The sequence below is a fragment of the Sminthopsis crassicaudata genome, chromosome 3 (assembly GCF_048593235.1).
Source record: "Sminthopsis crassicaudata isolate SCR6 chromosome 3, ASM4859323v1, whole genome shotgun sequence".
Taxonomy (NCBI): Eukaryota; Metazoa; Chordata; class Mammalia; order Dasyuromorphia; family Dasyuridae; genus Sminthopsis; species Sminthopsis crassicaudata.
Genome location: NC_133619.1, coordinates 195,313,458 through 195,333,520, shown reverse-complemented (window position 1 = coordinate 195,333,520; position 20,063 = coordinate 195,313,458). Strand labels below are relative to the sequence as shown.

The 20,063-nt window shown below is 33.4% G+C and overlaps 1 protein-coding gene across 3 annotated transcripts in view; it reads right to left on the bottom strand.

The window, feature by feature from the left end:
• CADM2 (cell adhesion molecule 2) overlaps positions 1–20,063 on the bottom strand; it is a 1,499,715-nt gene that overhangs the window by 217,742 nt on the left and 1,261,910 nt on the right. For all 3 annotated transcript variants that reach the window (XM_074299789.1, XM_074299790.1, XM_074299791.1), the window contains 2 exons: positions 9,878–10,030; positions 21–158 (listed from right to left, as the gene is read on the bottom strand). In XM_074299789.1, the coding sequence (XP_074155890.1) occupies positions 21–158; positions 9,878–10,030 (291 nt within the window). The remainder of the gene's footprint in view (positions 1–20; positions 159–9,877; positions 10,031–20,063) is intronic.

The following is a 20,063-nucleotide window of genomic DNA, read 5'->3' as shown; positions in this document are numbered from 1 at the left end:
TAGCATCTCCTTTTCCTTACCTTTAATCTCTTTATCATTTTTAAACCATCTGATATCAGCTGCAGGTTTACTTCCAGATGTTTTGCAAGTTAGTTGCATCAAATCTCCTTCCATAACTGGTGATGAAAACCCACTAATCTGAGGCTTCTCAGGAACACCTAACAAAAAAGCAAATAAACATATTAAAAAAAAAACATATCTGCTATTGTCAATTTATTCCTGTGAGATTTGGACCAATGTTGACAGGAACAAAGCTAAACTAGGTCAGCTGCTAAGAGTACTGAAGAATTTCATGAACCATAATTAGCTTTATGTTTTATGAATGTGTAACAGCCTAATCAAGAGTAACAAAATGAATGTCACAGAATGTGCATAAACTAAATAGTTGATCTAAATCATTCTGGATTGTTACAAAGGAAGTTTTTAACAATGTATAAAACAAAATTTTACCTTAAATCCATTCTGCCAGAAGAAAAATGCTAAATGTTCATTCAAAGTAGTTATCATTATAAAGAGCATAAAATGGATACATAATTAATAGTTTTGTAATTCAATTTTTTTTTCAACAGAGGACAGACAGAACATTAGCTTTGGGATCACAAGATTTGAGCTTAAACTCTGATTCTCCACAAGTTACTAAACTTCCCTAAATTTCTATTTTATTAACTGTAAAATAACATTAGGTTATAAAACACCTCTTCCAGCTCAATACCTTTGATCCTATTGCTGTTAATTAAAGGATGATCAAGTTTTATTGGAAAAAAAATTTTTTTCTAACTCAAGAATGTGCTTTTTCATATGCCCATTATGTTTTTCCCATTTTGATTTAATGATTTTTTTTTAATGAAAACTCTTTTTAGGGGGTCTGGGCTTGTGATCCTAGTAATGAAATGGACTTTTCAGAGTAGAAAAATTCCTCCCCTAAGACTGACCTCTTTGTCCACTGTACCACCTTGCTATCTCTAGTGCTTTCCCTCTGTTGTTTTTTCAGATTTTCTCAGTATATAATTTATTTGTATATAGTTGTTTTGAAGTTGATTCCTATAAACTGTGAGCTCTTTGATAATAGCGATTATCTGACTGACTTTTCTTGGTATTCTGAATGTTAAGCACAATGCCTATAACATAGAAAACCCTTAATAAATGTTTATTGACTGAATTACAATGGATAAGTTACCAAACCTTTCAAGGGAAATAAAGCTTATAGACAATTCCACAATAGAAGAAATTATAAAATAATGATAATTTTTAAGAAAAACGGTATTAAAAGAATACTCTTTTTTAAATTTTAAAATGTTCATTATTCACTTTAAAATGACAAAAAACTCTTTATATGTTAATATAGCTTTTTTATTATTATTATTATAACTTTTTATTGACAGAACATACTGTAATGGGACTGGAACTGATCCCCCTGTGCGGAAGGGAGCCGCCCTAATGTCAGTCATCTCCAAGATGTGGTTCCGGGTTGACTAATAGAGCTACGTGTCAGTAGATGCGTGGAACTATGAGTTGCCTGGCCATATAAGGAGAAAAACGGCTAGGCATTGCTAAAGGAGCTGGCCCCGCCCACAATGGGAGGTTTCGGGGAGGGTCCAAGAAGAATCTCTATAAGAGGAATAGCCAGCGGCAGCTCGGGGAGACATTTTGGGGAGCAGACAATAAAGAACAGCTCTGCTACATGTTGGCTCTCTGTTTGCTTATTCCCCGCTCCTGTCTCCGGGGCCAGAGACGTCCGAAGGCTGGTGATAGCGTGAAGCGCTCAGTAAGAAACTTTCAGATTCCAGTGAAGCTGCAGGGAAGCAGACCCACAACAACATACGTCTGGGTAATTTTTTACAATATTATCCCTTGCACTCACTTTTCTGTTTCGACTTTTCCCTTCCCTCCTTCCACCTCCTTCCCTAGGTGGCAAGCAGTCTTATACATGTGAATTATGTTATAGTATATCCTAGATACAATATATACAATATATGTGTGCAGAACTGAACAGTTCTCTTGTTGCACAGGAAGAATTGGATTTAGAAGATAAAAAATAACTTTGGAAGAAAAACAAAAGTGCAAACAATTTACACTCATTTCCCAGTGTTCCTTTTCTGGATGTGACTGATTCTGTCCATCATTGATCATTTGGAACTGAATTAGATCTTCTCTTTGTTAAAGATATCCACTTCCATCAGAATACATCCTTATATAGTATCGTTGTTGAAGTGCATAATGATTTCCTGGTTCTGCTTATTTAACTTAGCATCAGTTCATGTAAGTTTCTCCAAGCCTCTCTGTATTCATCCTGCTGGTCATTTCTTGCAGAACAATAACATTTCATAACATTCACATACCACAATTTACCCAACCATTCTCCAATTGATGGACATCCACTCATTTTCCAGTTTCTAGCTACTACAAAAAGGGCTGCCACAAACATTTTGGCACACAGGTCCCTTTCCCTTCTTTGGTATTTCTTTGGGATATAAGCCTAGTAGTAGTACTGCTGGATCAAAGGATATGCATAGTTTGATAACTTTTGGGACATAATTCCAGATTGCTTTCCAGAATAGTTGGATACATTCACAACTCCATCAGCAATGCATCAATGTTCCAGTTTTCCCACATCCCCTCCAACATTTATAATTATTTTTTCCTGTCATCTTAGCCAATCTGACAGGTGTGTAGTGGTATCTCAGAGTTGTCTTAATTTGCATTTCTCTGATCAATAGTGATTTGGAACACTCTTTCATATAAGTGGAAATAGCTTCAATTTCATCATCTGAAAATTGTCTGTTCATATCCTTTGACCATTTATCAATTGGAGAATGGTTTGATTTCTTATAAATTACACTCAATTCTCTATATATTTTAAAAATGAGACCTTTATCAGAACCTTTAACTGTAAAAATGTTTTCCCAGTTTCTTGCTTCCCTTCTAATTTTGTTTGTATTAGTTTTGTTTGTACAAAGGCTTTTTAATTTAATGTAATCAAAATTTTCTATTTTGTGATCAATAGTGATCTCTAGTTCTTCTTTGGTCACAAATTCCTTCCTCTTCCACAAGTATGAGAGGTAAACTATCCTATGTTCCTCTAATTTGTTTATGATATCATTCTTTATGCCTAAATCATGGACCCATTTTGATCTTATCTTGGTATATGGTGTTAAGTGTGGGTCCATGCCTAATTTATGCCACACTAATTTCCAGTTTCCCAGCAGTTTTTGTCAAATAGTGAATTCTTATCCCAAAGTTAAGATCTCTGGGTTTGTCAAACACTAGATTTTTATAATTGACTATTTTGTCTTGTGAGCCTAACCTATTCCATTGATAAAATAATCTATTTCTTAGCCAGTACCAAATGGTTTTGTTTACTATTGCTTTATAATATAGTTTTAGATCAGGTACAGCTAGGCCACCTTCATTTGATTTTTTTTTTCATTAATTCCCTTGAAATTCTCAACCTTTTGTTCTTCCATATGAATTTTGTTGTCATTTTTTCTAGATCATTAAAGCAGTTTCTTGGGAGTTTGATTGGTGTGACATTAAATAAATAGATTGGTTTAGGGAGTATTGTCATCTTATTTGCTTATTATATTTGCTCAGCCTATCCAAGAGCACTTAATATTTTTCCAATTATTTAAATCTTACTTTATTTGTGTGGAAAGTGTTTTGTAATTTTGCTCATATAATTCCTGACTTTCCTTTGGTAAATAGATTTTCAAATATTTTATGCTATGGACAGTTATTTTGAATGGAATTTCTCTTTGTATCTCTTGTGGGTGATATATAAAAATGCTGAGGATTTATGTGGATTTATTTTGTATCTTGTAACTTTGCTAAAGTTATGAATTATTTCTAATAGCTTTTTTAGAAAAATCTCTGGGGTTCCTCATTACTTACTTTAATTTATTTAATCTCTCTCTCTCTCTCTCTCTCTCTCTCTCTCTCTCTCTCTCTCTCTCTCCTCTTATTGCTGAGGCTAGCATTTCTAATACAATATTGAATAATAATGGTGATAGTGGACAACCTTGCTTCACTTTTCTTACTTGGAAAGATTCCAGTTTTTCCCCATTACATATGATGCTTACTGACTGTTTTAAATATATGCTCCTGACTATTTTAAGAAAAAGTTCATTTATTCCTATCTTCTCTAGTGTTTTTATTAGGAATGGATGTTGGATTTTATCAAATGCTTTTTCTGCATCTATTGAGATGATCATATGGTTTTTCTTAATTTAGTTATTGATATAATCAATTATGCTAATAGTTTTCCTAATATTGAACCAGCCCTGCATTCCTGGTATAAATCCTACTTGGTCATAGTATATTATCCTGGGGATGATTTTCTATAATCTTTTTGCTAATATTTTATTTAAGATTTTAGCATCAATATTCATTAGGGAGTTTGATCTATAATTTTTTTTCTCTGTTTTTGACCTTCCTGGTTTATGTATCAGTACCATGTCTGTGTCATAAAAAGCATTTGGTGGGACTCCTTCAATCCCTATTTTTTCAAATAGTTTATATAGCATTGGAGTTAATTGTTCTTTAAATGTTTAGTAGAATTCACTTGTAAATCCATCTGGTCCTGGGGATTTTTTCTTAGGGAGTTGGTTAATAGCTTTTTCTATTTCTTTTTCTAAAATGGGACTGTTTAAATTATTTACTTATTCCTCTGTTAATCTCGGCAAGCTATATTTTTGAAGGTATTCTTCCATTTTATTTAATTTATCGAATTTATTGGCATAAAGTTGGGCAAAGTAACTCCTAATTATTGCTCTAATTTCCTCTTCATTTGTGGCGAGTTCTGCCTTATCATTTTCAAGACTAACAATTTGATTTTCCTCTCTCCTTTTTTTTAATCAGATTTACTCAATGTTTGTCAATTTATTGTTTTTTTTTTTCATAGAACCAACTCTCAATTTTATTAATTAATTCAACAGTTTTTTACTTTCAATTTTATTGATCTCTCCTTTTATTTTTAGAATTTCAAGTTTAGTGTTTGGGGGCTTTAAATTTGTTCTTTTTCTAGCATTTTTAGTTGCAAGCCCAAATCATTAACCTTCTCTTTCTCTATTTTATTCAAGTAGGCCTCTAGAGATATGAAATTTCCCCTTATTACTACTTTGGCTGCATCTCACAGATTTTGGTATGATGCTTCTTTATTGTCATTTTCTTGGGTGAAGTTATGATTTGCTGTTTCACCCAATCGTTCTTCAGTATGAGATTATTTAGGTTCCAATTATTTTTTGGTCTATTTTCCCCTGGCTTTTTATTGAATGTAATTTTCATTGCATTGTGGTCTGAAAAGAATGCTTTTACTATTTCTGCCTTATTGCATTTGAGCTTGAGATTTTTATGTCATAATATATGGTCGATTTTTTTTTATAGGTTCCATGAAGTGCTGAGAAGAAAGTATATTCCTTTCTGTCTCCATTTAGTTTTCTTCAAAGATCTATCATATCTAATTTTTCTAGTATTCTATTTACCTCTTTGACTTTTCTTAATTATTTTGTGGTTTGATTTATCTCATTTTAGGAGTGCAAGGTTGAGATCTCCCACTATTATAGTTTTGTTGTCTATTTTTTCTTGTAGCTCTCTTAATTTCTCTTTTAAGAATTTCAATGCTTGGTGCATATATGTTTAATATTGATATTGCTTCATTATCTATGCTACCCTTTAGCACGATATAGTGCCCTTCCTTATCTCTTTTAATTAGATCAGTTTTTGCTTTTGCTTGATCTGAGATCAGGATGGCCACCCCTGCTTTTTTTACTTCACCTGAAACATAGTAGATTCTGCTCCAATCTTTTACCTTTACTCTGTAAGTATCACCCTGCTTTATGTGTTTCCTGCAAACAACATATTGTAGGATTCTGGCTTTTAATCCAGTCTGCTTCCTCCACTTTTTATGAGAGAATTTACCCCATTTACATTTGTAGTTAAAATTTCCAATTTTGTATTACTTGCCATCTTGTTAACCCTTGCTTATAAGTTTCTCCTTTCCTTCTCCCTTATCCCCCTCCCCAGTATTAAACTTATGAGTACCACTTGCTTCTCACTGCCCTCCCTTTTTAGTATCCCTTCCCCCACCTTAGAGTTCCTCCCCCTATCTTATCCCTTTTCCTCACAATTTCTGTATTCTCTTCCATTTGACTTCCCTTTTCATTTTTCCCCTCCCACTTTTCAATGAGGTAGGAGAAGTTTCCCCATAAATTAAATATTTCTAATATTTTTCTCTTTAAGTCAGTTCTGATGGCAGTATGATATACACTCTGTTCACCCCCCTCAATTCTTTCTCTTAGATATAATAGGTTTCCTTTGCCTCTTCTTGAGATGCAGTACTGCCATTTTACCCTTTTTTCTGGTACAATTTCCTTTCCACCTCAAGTTACTGGAACAAATTATACATGTGTTCTTTATATATCTTTAAGCAGAAATATAGTTCCCAAGATTTCTTTTTACCTTTTTAGGTTTCTCTTGAGCTCTATATTTGGAGATCACACTTTTTGTTTAGATCTGGTTTTTCATCAAGAATAGATGAAATTCACTTATTTGTTGAATGTCCATCTTCTTCCCTGGAAAAAGATGGTCATTTTGTCTGAGCAAGTTATTTTTGGCTGCATACCAAGCTCCTTAGCCTTTCAGAATATCATATTCCAGGCCCTTTGATCCTTTAATGTGGACACTGTTAGGTCCTGGGTAATCCTAATTGTGGCTCCTCGATATTTGAATTTATTTTTTTCTAGCAGCTTGCAGTATTTTTTCCTTTGTCTGATGGTTCTGGAATTCGGCCCACTATATTTCTTGGTGTTTTGATTTTAGGGTCTTTCAGTAGGTGATCGATGAATTCTTTCAATTTCTATTTTACCTCTGTTTCTAAAACATCTGGACAGTTCCTCTTTGACAATTTCCTGGAAAAGAGTGTCCAAGCTGTTTTTTTTCATCATATTTTTCAGGGAGTCCAATAATTCTCAGATTGTCTCTCCTGGATCTATTTTCCAGGTCTGTTGTTTTCCCAAGAAGGTATTTGACATTTTTCCATTGTTTCATTCTTTTGGTTTTGCCTGACTGATTCTTGGTGTCTCTTGGAATCATTCAATTCCATTTGTTAGATTCTGATTTTCAGTGAAGTATTTTTTTCACTCACTTTTTAAATATCTTTTTCTAATTGTCCAATTGAGTTTTTAAGTGAATTGTTTTTGTTTTTTTTTTTTTTCCCTATGGAATTTTTTTTCCATTTTGCCAATTTTATTTTTTAGAGAGCTATTTTCTTTTCCCAACTCACTAATTCTGTTTTTCAAGGATTTGATTTCTTTATCCACTCTATCTTTAAATGAATGGGATGACTTATCCAGACTCTCTTGCCAAGCTTCTCTTTCTTTTTCTCATTTTTCTTCTAGCTCTTTTGTAAGAGCCTTTTTAATTTCTTCTATGAGAGTCTTGTGTACTGAGCAGCAGATGATATCCCTCTTTGGGGATTCATCTGGAGTCAGTTTGGTTTTGGTCTCCTCAGGTTTAAAGTCTGCTCTTTATCCACATAGAAGCTATCAATAGTTAGAGTGCACTTTGATTTTTTGCTTATTTTGTCAAAGAAGAGTCAAAGAAAACAAACTAAGAAAAACAAATGGTCTGGGTTTTTTTGTTGTTGTTTTGTTTTTTGGTGGGGGGGGTGCGGCCTGGATAGTATTACTGAACTTCTTCTACAGACTGTAGGAGACAGGAGCAAGGCACTAGCAGGATAGCAATGGCTGGGCTGCATCTATGTTCTGAAACTCTGAGACCAAGTCACTGTGGGTGGGTGTGTCCAGGTCCCAAGAGATGCTAGCTTTTAGGGGATATTGTGCTCACCCCCTGTGTTTTTAGCTTCTCTGCTTGTCTGCTGGCTTGCTACCAGGGCAATGTTAAAGCTCTCTCCACAGAAACGCTGAGATCATACCCCTCCCCCCTCAGGTCTGCTCAGCTGTGAGCTGCCTGCCTTACTCTGCGGTGCTGCAGCTGCCTGCCTTCAATTTGTGCCCGATAAAAAACTATCTGCACTGGTGAACAAAACAGACCTTTTCTGGAGACTTTTGAGGATATCTTCTCTTAGAATTATTTGTGTTTTTTTTTCAGTCAAGCACTAATTCAGAAGCTTGTCATGAGATAAATTATTCTGAGAGAAAACGGGGAGCTTAAGCAGATATGTGCATCCTCTCCGCCATCTTGGCTGGAAATCCAAAGAATATTCTTAAATGCAAGTTTTAGTCAATAGTTAACGTTTACAAATTCATTAACTTGCCTTCTACTTCACAAAAAAGTATTGCTACCAGAATGATCCACAGAAGACTGTTCTATCTACATTGCTGTAGTTTTTCCCAGAAATGTAATCATACTTTTTTTTTTTAATTATACATATTCACCATTTTTTCAGGATACCCTTATATTAAATTGCCTAAGCCAAATAATGATTAGACAGAAGATTTATGTCCAACAAAGTTCAACATGTGATTACAAAAATAGCACAATTTTAAAAAATATTCAATGAACATTTAAGAAAATCTTTGAGAATTTTGAAAACATTATCCACCAAAAGTGATAAAAAAGTAGTGAAATGTTTATATACTCTAAATAAATAAAAAATAGGTATGGAAAAGCTCTTACATTTTGGGTACAGAAAAGGGGACAAAATGAACATTAGAAAAGAAGCAAACTCATCACACTACACTGATTAGCAGCTATTGGTTATGTTTCTTTTTTTCCATCTTTTGGCTTAGATAGTAAAAAGTGTCTTTTCAATTATGTCTTACCACCATTTAATAAGTTGAATTCAGTCATCAGTTCTTGAGATCTCAAGGTGGTTCTCTACAGAAAAATATATCAACCTTAGACAGTTGTTATCCTGAAATACTCCATTTTTAGTAGGTATATATATTTTTTGTCCTTAATAGCAAGACTATTTTATAAAATAGTCTCAGTGGGACTCAAAAAGAAACATATTTCATATCATATGCACAAAACCATTTCTCTAGCTGGATTAACTTTAATATTCACAGCCAAAAGAACAGCATGCATTAGTCCTTTTAAATGCAACATTCAGCCTTTATCTATCCAAAAAGGAAGGTAAGCTCAGAGACAAAAAAAAAAAAAAAAAAATCAATCTTTAAAATCATATAACTTATTCAGTACACAGGTGTGTTTCAATGAACTATAGCAATTTCAGCTGATTGGGCAAGTGACATTCATGGAATCAGAGTGAAGCCAGCAGTGAAACTTTATATCCTAGGCATTTCTATGAATGGATTGCTTTTTTTGTGTCACTTTAACCTTTGGGAAAACAGCACAACATTTAGAGAATAAAGCATAAAAGAAGCATCAAGCTGTAAAATACAACTGACAATGTATACTGCTGAGTGAGTTTGAGAATGTATACAGAAAATGAGTTTGGGATATATATATATATGTGTGTGTGTGTGTGTGTGTGTGTGTGTGTGTGTGTGTGTGTGTGTGTGTGTATGTAATCAAGGAGAAAACATCAGGAAAGTGGAAATTCTGTTATTTTAAAAAAAGTTATACTTTCAAATGTTTCTTCTGTTGTGATATTTTAAAATAGCAAGAATAAAAATGTTTATCAAATCCTTTTAATGTAATTGTTCAAGAGCAACATCCTATTAAATAGGTTTGTAAATCACAATCTTGTCTCTTCCTAATAATGATGCCCATCAAATAGAAGCAACATTAATAAAAGATAAGAAAAAAAAAAAAACAGAGATCTCCGAGTTTGAGCTCTACAAAGAAAATCCATGAAAATGATCCTGAAAATAATTTTTACAGATTTGTGAAGTCTGGACTATGATAGCACTCATTTCTCTGGTATATTACTTTGGTATCCTTAGTCAATTGCACTTACCCAGTACGGTGAGATAAGCCTTGGAAGTTTTGACAGGCATAGTAAATAAAGAACAGGTGTATTGTCCTTCATCAGAGAGAGACACATCACTGACGCTGATGCTCAATTCATGCCATGTAGCTCGAACCAGCTCAATCCTATTGTCCCTTAGAGCTGGGAATGAGGAAGAGGAAATGTTAGACATAAATGAGTCATGCAACATTATTAAAATAAAAGAAACTATACATCATACATTGCAATTCAGTCTACTAAACAATTTATGATTGCCCCACATTTGAACTACAGATAATTCTTATAGGTTTCCAGATACTCCTAGAACAGGTTTAACATAAGTTCAAATGAAATAAAATTCTGTATCAGATGTTACCAACTCATTGCATTTGTAATAGACTAGAAAAATAGATTCTCTGTGATTCTTAAAAATATCAAATTATATCCAATTTCATAAAAGCATTTGCTCAAGGTTGTATTGGGGTTTGTATCTTTAATATAAACTTTTGTTGTTTGCTAAATTACAAAGGATTATCAACTTCTGGCAACAAATTCTAAGACACTAAGTTGTTTATGTCTAATTATCCAAGCAATGAACACTTTCTCATTGCGTAATCTTTATTAACCAATAATCCAAGCTCCTTAAGAATAATTTTTTGACAAACTTTGGTGACCACAGCCTAATCTTGAATTGCCATCACAAAGTACTCTGTTTCTATAAACAAATCTGCATGTTTCACACATTTGTTCAATGCTTCTTTACTGACTATGAAGCATTATTTATTTACCCTATTAAAATTTGGAAGGAAGGTGTGAAATAACATATATGATGTAATGCTTCTACTGGGCTTGTATTAGACACCTTTGCAATCTGAACTTTCTGGTGCTATGATTTAAAAAAGCAGAATGTAAGAGATTTATTTCTATTTTCACATACATCAGCAGATATGTTTGGTGAACCTGTATTGGGAGAATGGGAGCAATATTATAGGACTAAATAGACATAATTTTTTTTTTCTTTAAAGAGAGAGAAACAGAGCTTGCAAACTGAAAGCTAGCAATTATTGATTGTTGGGAAAAGTCTCACTTATATTGTTAAAAGGGTAGTTTGTGGATTTTTAGAAATAGAAGAAAAGGGGAGGCAGAGCCAAGATGGCAGAGTAGAAGTAGGAATATGCCCAACTCTCCCCCAAACTGCTCCAAATTCCTTTAAATAATGACTCTAAACAAAGTTTAGAGCATCAGAACACCCAAAAAGATGGAGTAGAACATTGTCCAGTTGAAGGAAACTTAGATCTATAGCAGAAAAGGTCTGTGACACTAAGGTGGAAGTGCCTGCACAGCCCCAATTCCAGCCTGGCCCAGGGCCCCCTCTGAATCATTGACAGTACTGGCTTCCAAACTTCTGAGCCCAAAGACAACAAAGAGGATCTGGAAGGCCAGCAGAAAAGGTCTGTGGAGCCAGAGTGGAAACCCAGTACACAATCCCATTGCAGGCAAGCTCTAGCCCCAACTATGCCCAGACCCCAGCAACAGGACCCCAGCAGGACCTCTGAATCAGCAGCAGTGATGGAGGCTTCTGGACCTTTTAGCCCAGATTCACTAAAGAGGAATCAGAAGGACAGTGGAGGGGGTCTGTGGCAATGGGATGGGGGTTTGGAGTGCAGTTTCAGTGCAGCCTGAGTCAGCTTAGCCCCAGCTATATCCAGAACACTAGATCTTACAAATACTATGGGGCAGGAACACATCTAACAGCTCCTGGACAGAAAGTGCTTGTGGTGAGATTCCTAGAAGGATTTCTAAAAACAGAGGCACAGTGTACTCTCTACCCTGGAAACAGAGCCTTATTTTTAACAAACATTTGAAAGCTGAGTAATAGGCTAGGAAAATGAGCAAAAAATAAACAATTTTTTTTTTCTGACCATTTAAAGTAACTATGGTGACAAGGAGGATCAGAACACACACTCAGAAGATGTTAACAAAGTCAAATCTCCCTACATCCAAAGCTCCAAGAAAAATAAGAATTGGTTTAAGGCCATGGAAAAGCTCAAATAGAACTCTGAAAATCATGTAAGAGATAGAAGAAAAATTAAAAGAGGTACAAAATGAAATAATTTTTTTTTTCTTAAAAAGCAAAATTGGTCAATTAGATAAGGAGGTACAAAAGCTCACTGAGAAAAATAATTCCTTGAAAAACATAATATGTGGAAGCTAATAACTTTATGAGAGATCAAGATGCAATAAAACAAAATGAAAAAAATTAAAATGAGAAAAATACTTACTGTTTCTTCAGTACTTCAGTACAGTCAGTATCTTACTGAAGAAACAACTGACCTAGAAAATAGATCCAGCAGAGATAACTGAAAAATTATTGATCTACACGAAAGTGATGATCAAAAAAGGAGCCTGGAGATCATCTTTCAACAATCACCTCTTGAAAAAGATCTCAAAATAAAACTTCTGGGAATATTATAGCCAATTTCTGAAACTCCTGGGTCAAAGAGAAAATATTGCAAGCATCTAGAAAGAAATGAGTACAGTGGAATCACAGTCAGAATAACACATTTGTTCAATCCATGTCTAAAAATGTTCAGTTCTCAGCACCACATGGAATTAATTCATACCTGGCAACCAAGATGGAAAGAATCTTAAAGACAGTATTAGAGAAAAATCAGTAGAAAGAAATGGGTATGAATTTTCAGGAAAGAAAATATTTAGCCAGCTAGAATTGCTGCTTAATTCAGCAATAACATGTTCTATTTGGTCCAGAAGATAAAGAAAAAAATTATGGAAGTTGCATGTTCAAATTCACATAAGGAAAAAAAAAGTTTCTAATAATGAAAGCTATGGAAAAGTGGCTTTGGTTACTTCAGGAGGTAAAAGAAACCCTTGACTAAAATTTTTCAAGCAAAGACTGAAAGACTATTTGTCAAGGACATATAACCAAAGGAATTTGATTTATTTCAAACAGCATATGGATGAGATGAAATGGTTTCTAACAACAATTCCAATTCATGAAACTAAAGAAAATTACTACATTTATATTCTTAAATTCTAGTTTATGCAAATATTTTGATATAAAAAATATCAAATTGGAAAAAGGAATATTATTTTTTTTTCCCTAAATGAGAAAATCTCATCAAATATCACTGTTTCTTGAACAAATATTCAATAGATATTTAGGATCATAAAAGTCAAGTTAACAAATCACAGGTACTTTGAAAAATCCTAGGAATATAAAAGTAGGAAAAAAGAGCCTTTAAGTTCAGGACACCCATTGTTGAGATTATTGAATGGTTCAAAAGTCTGAGTTTTAGAGGATTTAATCATGCAGAACATAAGAAACAGTCACCAAAGAGTAGAATTCTATTAGCTATTTAAATCTGGAGAAGAAAATCATTTCCTCCAAAAAACCACTAATTTTAAATAGTTCTTCAATTATACAAATCCATATTGAGGATTCATGCTGTGCAAAATCAAAAATCCTGATAAAAATGCCCTAGAAAATGTCATTCAAATAATATACCCCCTTTCTTATAGAATTTGTCTAAATATTCAATGTACCTAATTTAAAGTCAACATTTACAATGAAATTAGTTTTAATATGAATACTGAGATATTTTGATAGTTTTACAAAATATCAAAGTATTCTATACATGTTTCAGTCCACTAATTTTCTTTTTTAACTGCTTTAGTAAGGTAACAACTATCATACTGGTGAGTATTGGATCTAAAGATATCTATCTTATTTTAATGTTTCCAGTGGGACAATAATCTAGTTCACAACATAGGATAATGTTGACGTAACAAAAGCCTTATGTTTTACTATGTAATCATTTTTAAATGACTATAAAAATGCAATCTAACAATGATTACACAAAGATCTTGCCTTAAATTAATGCAAAAGCATGGTTTCAGGGGCAGCTAGGTGGCACAGTAGATAGACTACCAGACCCTGACGTCAGGAGGACTTGAGTTCAAATGTGACCTCAGACATTTAACACTTCCTAGCTGAATGACCCTGGGCAAGTCACTTAATCCCATTGCCTCAGCAAAAACAAAACAAACAAACAAAACAAAGTATTTATTGTGCACTTATGTGTCTAGCCTCATGATAAATGTGGAGTTTACAAAAACAAAACAAAACAAAAAAAGTGTTAAAATAATCTCTGCCCTCAAGGAAGTCATTTTTGAATAAGAGAAATAATGTTTAATTGAATCAGTATATTCAACATAAATACAGAGTAACTGGAAGATAGCCTTAGAGGGAAAGGTCGTCTGGGAGGATCATGTTTACATTTCAAAGTTTTTTATTATTATTTTTATTTAGTCTTAGTCTTTTTTTATTTTATTTTTTGAATGCTTTAAAAGCATCCATTTCATGAGTTGTGTTTTGTTGTTGTTGTTGTTATTTGTTTGTTTGTTTGTTTTTTCTTTTTTCCCCTCTAGGGAAAACTATTTTCCCCATCCTCACCTTTAATGTTTTGGTTTGCTCTCTGGAGGTTCTCCAAATGGGCCTTGGTTTCAGCAGAATAATCATCACAAGAATAGTCAGGAATAAAGTCCAAAGTCTTTATTATCTCCTTTACAGTCTTTCTCCTTCACCTGGGACTGGGCTAACTTTCTGGGGGACCTTCAGATGGGTGTTAGTCTCAGTGGAGGAATTCAGGAAGCAGGAGAGCCACCAAGATGGTGGGAGATAGAATGTCTCTCTTCCAGTCCTTGTTGGCTCTTATATACCTTATTGCAATTATATCATTTCAGCATACTGAGAACCATTACATCCATGCTAAGTACTAAGTATATATATATGTAAACTAGATAACCAATGTCTCATCAATTCCTTTGAGTTAACACCTTGTTTCAAGTATACTTCTCCAGAGTTCTGGCCCATTACACTGGCCCCCTATTTTTCTCTTTTGTCTTGCAAGTGTTTTTATTATTCTCTCATCCTAAATTGAATTTTTGAACATCTATAGGTGTATTTTTTTTTTTTTTTGCTTGTTTTCTTCTAATTTGATTTAACCCTGGTTAATACCTTTTTTAAAATAATAATTATTATTTTTTAACACACATTGGCTTATAAATCATTTGGGAGATAAAAATAAGAGTAAATGGATAATCCATGAGAGAGAGAAAAAAAAAAACAGAAAAAAGAAGTGAACATAGCAAGTGTTGAATTACTATATTCTTGATCTTTTGCACTTCCAGTTTAATTTTTTTTTTTCTGGTTCTATGAAATACTATTTTGGCATTTTGGTTGCTATGCCACTGAACACGGAGGCTAACTTAGACAGAATTGTCATTTTTATTATATTAGCTCAGCCTAGCCATGAACAATAGATATTTTACCAATTGTTTAAATCTGACTTATTTGTGTGAAAAAGGTTTTGTAGTTATGTTCAGGATTTGTCTTGGCAGGTAGGTTCTCAAGCATTTTATTTTGTCCACAATAATTTTAAATGGGATCTTTCTTTCTATCTCCTGCTGATGGACTTTGAATATATAGAAATATATATATATAGAAATGCTGATGACTTGGATGAGTTTTTTATATCCTGTAACTTTGCTCAGGCTTTGAATTGTTTCCAATATGATTTTTTAGGTTTCTCTAAGTTTATCATAATATCATCTGCAAAAAGTGATAGTTTTATTTCCTCCTTGCAATTCCTTTAATTAGTTTTTCTTTTCTTATTGCTAAAGCCAGCATTTCTTGTATAATGTTGAACAATAGTGGTGACAATGGGCATCCTTATTTCACCTCTGATTTTATTGGGAATGTGTCTAGCTTCTCTCCATTACAAATAATGCTTGCTGTAGGTTTTAGATAAGATACTGCTTATTGTTTTAAGGAAAATTTCTTTATCCTCATGCTCTCAGTTTTTGGTGTTGTATGGGTGTTGTATTTTGTCAAAAGTTTTTATGCACCTACTGATCTACTGAGATTATCATATGATTTTTGTTGATTTTGTTGATTAGGGTAAGTTTTCCTGACATTGAACCAACCTTGCATTTGTGGTATAAATCCTACTTAGTCATCATGCATTATCCTGTTGATAAATTGCTATAATCTCTTTGTTAGAATTTTATTTAAAAATTTTGCATCAATATTCATTAGGGAATATTGGTCTGTAATATACTTTCTCTGTTTTGGCTCTTCCTAGTGTAGGTACCAGTACCACATTTGTGTCATAGAAGGAATTTGGCAGCACTCCTTTATGTATTTTTTCAAATAGTTTACATAGTATTGGAATTAATTGTTCTTTGAATGTTTGATAGAATTCACTTATGAATCCATCTGGCGCAGGAAATTTTTTTTCTTAGGGATCTCATTAATAACTTGTTCAATTTCTTTTTCTAAAATGGGACTACTTAAATAATTTATTATTTCCTCTTCTGTTAACCTGGGCAACTTATATTTTTTTGTAAATATTCATCTATTTCAATTAGATTGTCAAACTTACTTCCCTACAGTTGGTAAAATAGCTCCTAATTATTACTTTAATTTCTTTTTCATTGGTGATAAGATCACCCTTTTCTTTTCTGATGCTGGTTATTTTGTTTGTTTCTTTCTTTTTTCAGATAAAATTAACCAAAGATTTACATATTTTGTTGGGTATTTTTCATAAAAGCAACTCAATTTTTTTTTTTTTTTTTTTACTTTTTCAATAGTTTTCTAAGTTTCAATTTTATTAATCTCTCTTCTGAGTTTCAGAATCTCCAATTTGGTGTTTTCAATGTGCTCTTTTTTCTAGCTTTTATAAGTGTATGCCTAATTCACTGATCTCTTTCTCTGTTTTATTCACGTAGCTATTTAGAGATACATAGAGGTAAAAATTTCCTCTAAGAACTGTGTTGGTTGCATCCCATAGGTTTTGGTATGTTGTTTCATTATTTTCATTCTCTTGAATGAAATTATGTATTGTTTCTGTGATTTGTTGTTTGATTCATTCTTTAGAACTAGTTTATTTAATTTCCAATTGATTTTTAGTCTACCTTTCCCTGGCCCTTTATTGAATATAATTTTCATTGCATTGTGGTCTGAAAAGGAAGCCTTTATTTTTTTCTGTTTTTCTGCATTTGATTGCGAGGTTTTTGCATCCCAATATATGGCCAATTTTTGTGTAGGTGCTATGTAGTGCCAAGAACAAGATGTTTTCCTTTCTGTTCCTATTCAATTTTTTCCAGATATCTCTCATATCTAGATTTTCTAGAATTTTATTAACCTTCTTAGTTTCTTTCTTATTTATTTTGTGATTCGATTTGTCTGATTATGAGAGGGGAAGGTTAAGATCCACCACAAGAAGACTTTTGCTGTCTATTTCTTCCTGTAACTGGCTTAAATTTCTTCTCTAGGAATTTACCTGCTCTACCTTTTGGTGTATATACATTTAGTATCATTACTACTTCATTATTTTTAGTACCCTTTATCAAGATGTACTTTTGTTCCTTATCTCTCCAGTCTTTTACCTTTACTTTATATGTGTTTTTTGTGTCAAATATATATTTTTTAAAAACAACAAATTATAGGTTTCTTTTTTTTTTTTTTTTTTTTTTTTTTGCTCTGTTATTTGCTTCCCTTTTATGGGAGAATTCAGTGCATTCACATTAACAGTTATGATTACCAGTTCTCTATTTCCCTCCATCCTGTTTTCTCTCCTGTATATATTTTTGTTCTCTCTTTCCATCCTGTCCTTAGTTGTGTGTATTTTTACCCACCCCATCCATTACCTTGCTTTCTATCCACACTTCCCCTCTTCTCTTACTTTTCGCCCTAGAGGTTCTGCACTCCCTTCTATCCTGCCCCTTTCTTTTCTTTTCCTCTTTCTCTTCTTACTTCTTTATAGGGTTAGATAAATTTCTATATCCAAGTGAATGATTAGGTAATTCCTTCTTAGAACCAAAACTGATGAGATCAAGCTTAAGACAATGCTCATCCTCCTTTCTTCTTTCCCTCAATTGTAATAGATCTTTTGCACCTCTTCATGTGAACTAATTGTCCTATTACACCGCCTCTTCTTTTTCCAGTACAGACATTTTCCCATCCCTTAATATCTTTTTCTTTCACATCATCACATCAGAGTCCATTCACAACCATACCCTCAGCCCATGTGAAACCTCCCTTTGTCTGTTCCATTAACAGATACAGTTCTCAAAAGTTACAGATAATGTTTTTCCATCAAAGGATGTAAATAGCTTAACCTTTAAAAATATTTTTCTCCTATTTAATTTCTATAGTTTTCTTGAGTCCTATGATTGTAGATTAATTTTTCTGTTTAGTTCTTTTTGCAATAAAAATGACTGAAAATATCTTACTTCAGTGAGGCTCCCTTGCCTCCTCTGAAATATGCTGCTGAATTTCACTGGGTAATTAATTTGTCTTCCTGAATATGGTATTCTAGGCCCTTTGATCCTTTATTGTAGAAGCTGCCAGGTCCTGAGTAGTTCTGACTGTTGTTCCTTGATATTTGAATTGTTTTTGTTTTAGTTTTTGTTTTTTTTTTGTTATTGTTGTTGTTTTTTAAATGGCAGCTTACAATATTTTTTCCTTGGGTTTGTAGTTCTGGAGTTTTGCAACTGTTTCTTGGGGTTTTCCTTATGGGATCTTTTTCCAGAAGTGATTGATGGATTTTTTCAATGATTATTTCTCTATTTCTAGAATATTGGGGCCGTTTTCCTTAATGATCTCTTTGTAGAATGCTATCCAGGCTCTTTTATTTGGATAGACAAAAATTTTTAAATTGTGTCTTCTGGATCTCTTTTCCAGGTTACCTGTATTTCATATTTTCTTCCATTTTTTTTTTGTTTGTTTGTTTTGTTTTAGTTTGTTTCTTGCTGTCTCACAAAGTCATTAGCTTCCATTTGCCATGTTCTAGTTTTTAGTGTGTGATTTTCTTCAGTTAACTTTTGTATTTTGTGTTTTTAGGGGGTAGTTTTGCCTACTCCTTTCAGGAAATAACCTCGTTTCCCAGTTTGCTTTCTAAGTTTGGAGTGGAGGCTACCCCACTGGTCTGTTCTTTTACTGAGCCTGGGCTGAATCTATCTGAAGTTGGGTGAACATCCTTTTCATCCCAGTAAGACTGCCCTTTCTTAAACTTTTTTCCAGTTTATCTAGAAGCTGGAGGGTGGTTGTATTCTATTAGATTCTGTTCAGTCTTGATTTCATGTGATTTTCAAGGGAAACTGGGAGAACTCCAGCAGCTTCCTGACTTTACTGGGCCATCTTGGCTTCATCTCTGGAAGTCTTCTTAATATCCTTTTTTGTTTTACTTATCTTTTCAGCTTCCTGAATTGAAACATTATGCTAGAATTCAGGCTATGTTACTCAATACCCAAGTCTGTGCTGTGCATTTAGCTATAGTAAAAGTTCTTCTTGCTCTCCTTCTAGGTATCCCAAGTTTCTATTTTGCTGTCATCTCCCAAGTTCTGAGGTTAAGAGTGCTGGTTCTTCAGGACCTTTTACTCAAGACCACAGAGTTCCTGAATGCCTAGGATTATCCAGTTCTGATTTTATCTCTTTATGACTCCCTGAGATCTTTCTAACTCCACTAAAGTTTTCTCTTGGAAGTGATCTACTTTAGTTCTGTAAGGACACAGGAGTGTTTCTGCCAGTTATGGAGATATAGTAAGGAGACTGATTTATTGTCTGTCCCAGTCCTGTATTTTCTAATGGCTCCCTCTCTAATTACTCTTTGATTTCCGAATGACTCTTCACTTACATGGTAGAAGAAACAATTTAGTGTAATTTCATATTGAGCTTCTTTCTTTAAAAACTTTCCCCAATTACACATAAAAACACTTTTGGAGGGTTATACATGTATATTCATTTTTTAAACATATTTATTTATGAATCATGTTGGGAGAGAAAAATCAGAACAAAGGGGGAAAGCCACAAGAGGAAAAAAGAGAAGAAAATTGGAAAAAGTGAATCTAGCATGTGTTGATTTATATCTATTCTCCATAGTTCTCTCTCCAGTTGCAGATGGTGTTCTATCCAAAGTTTATTAGGCTTGATTTGGATTACTGAACTGCTGAGCAAAGTTTATTAGAGTTGATCATTGCACATTCTTGGTGTTGCTATGTGTAATGTATTCCTGGTTTTGCTTGTTTCACTCAGAATCATTTCATGTAAATCTTTCCAGTCCTTTCTAAAATCAACTTTTTATCATTTTTATAAAATAGTAATATTCTATTA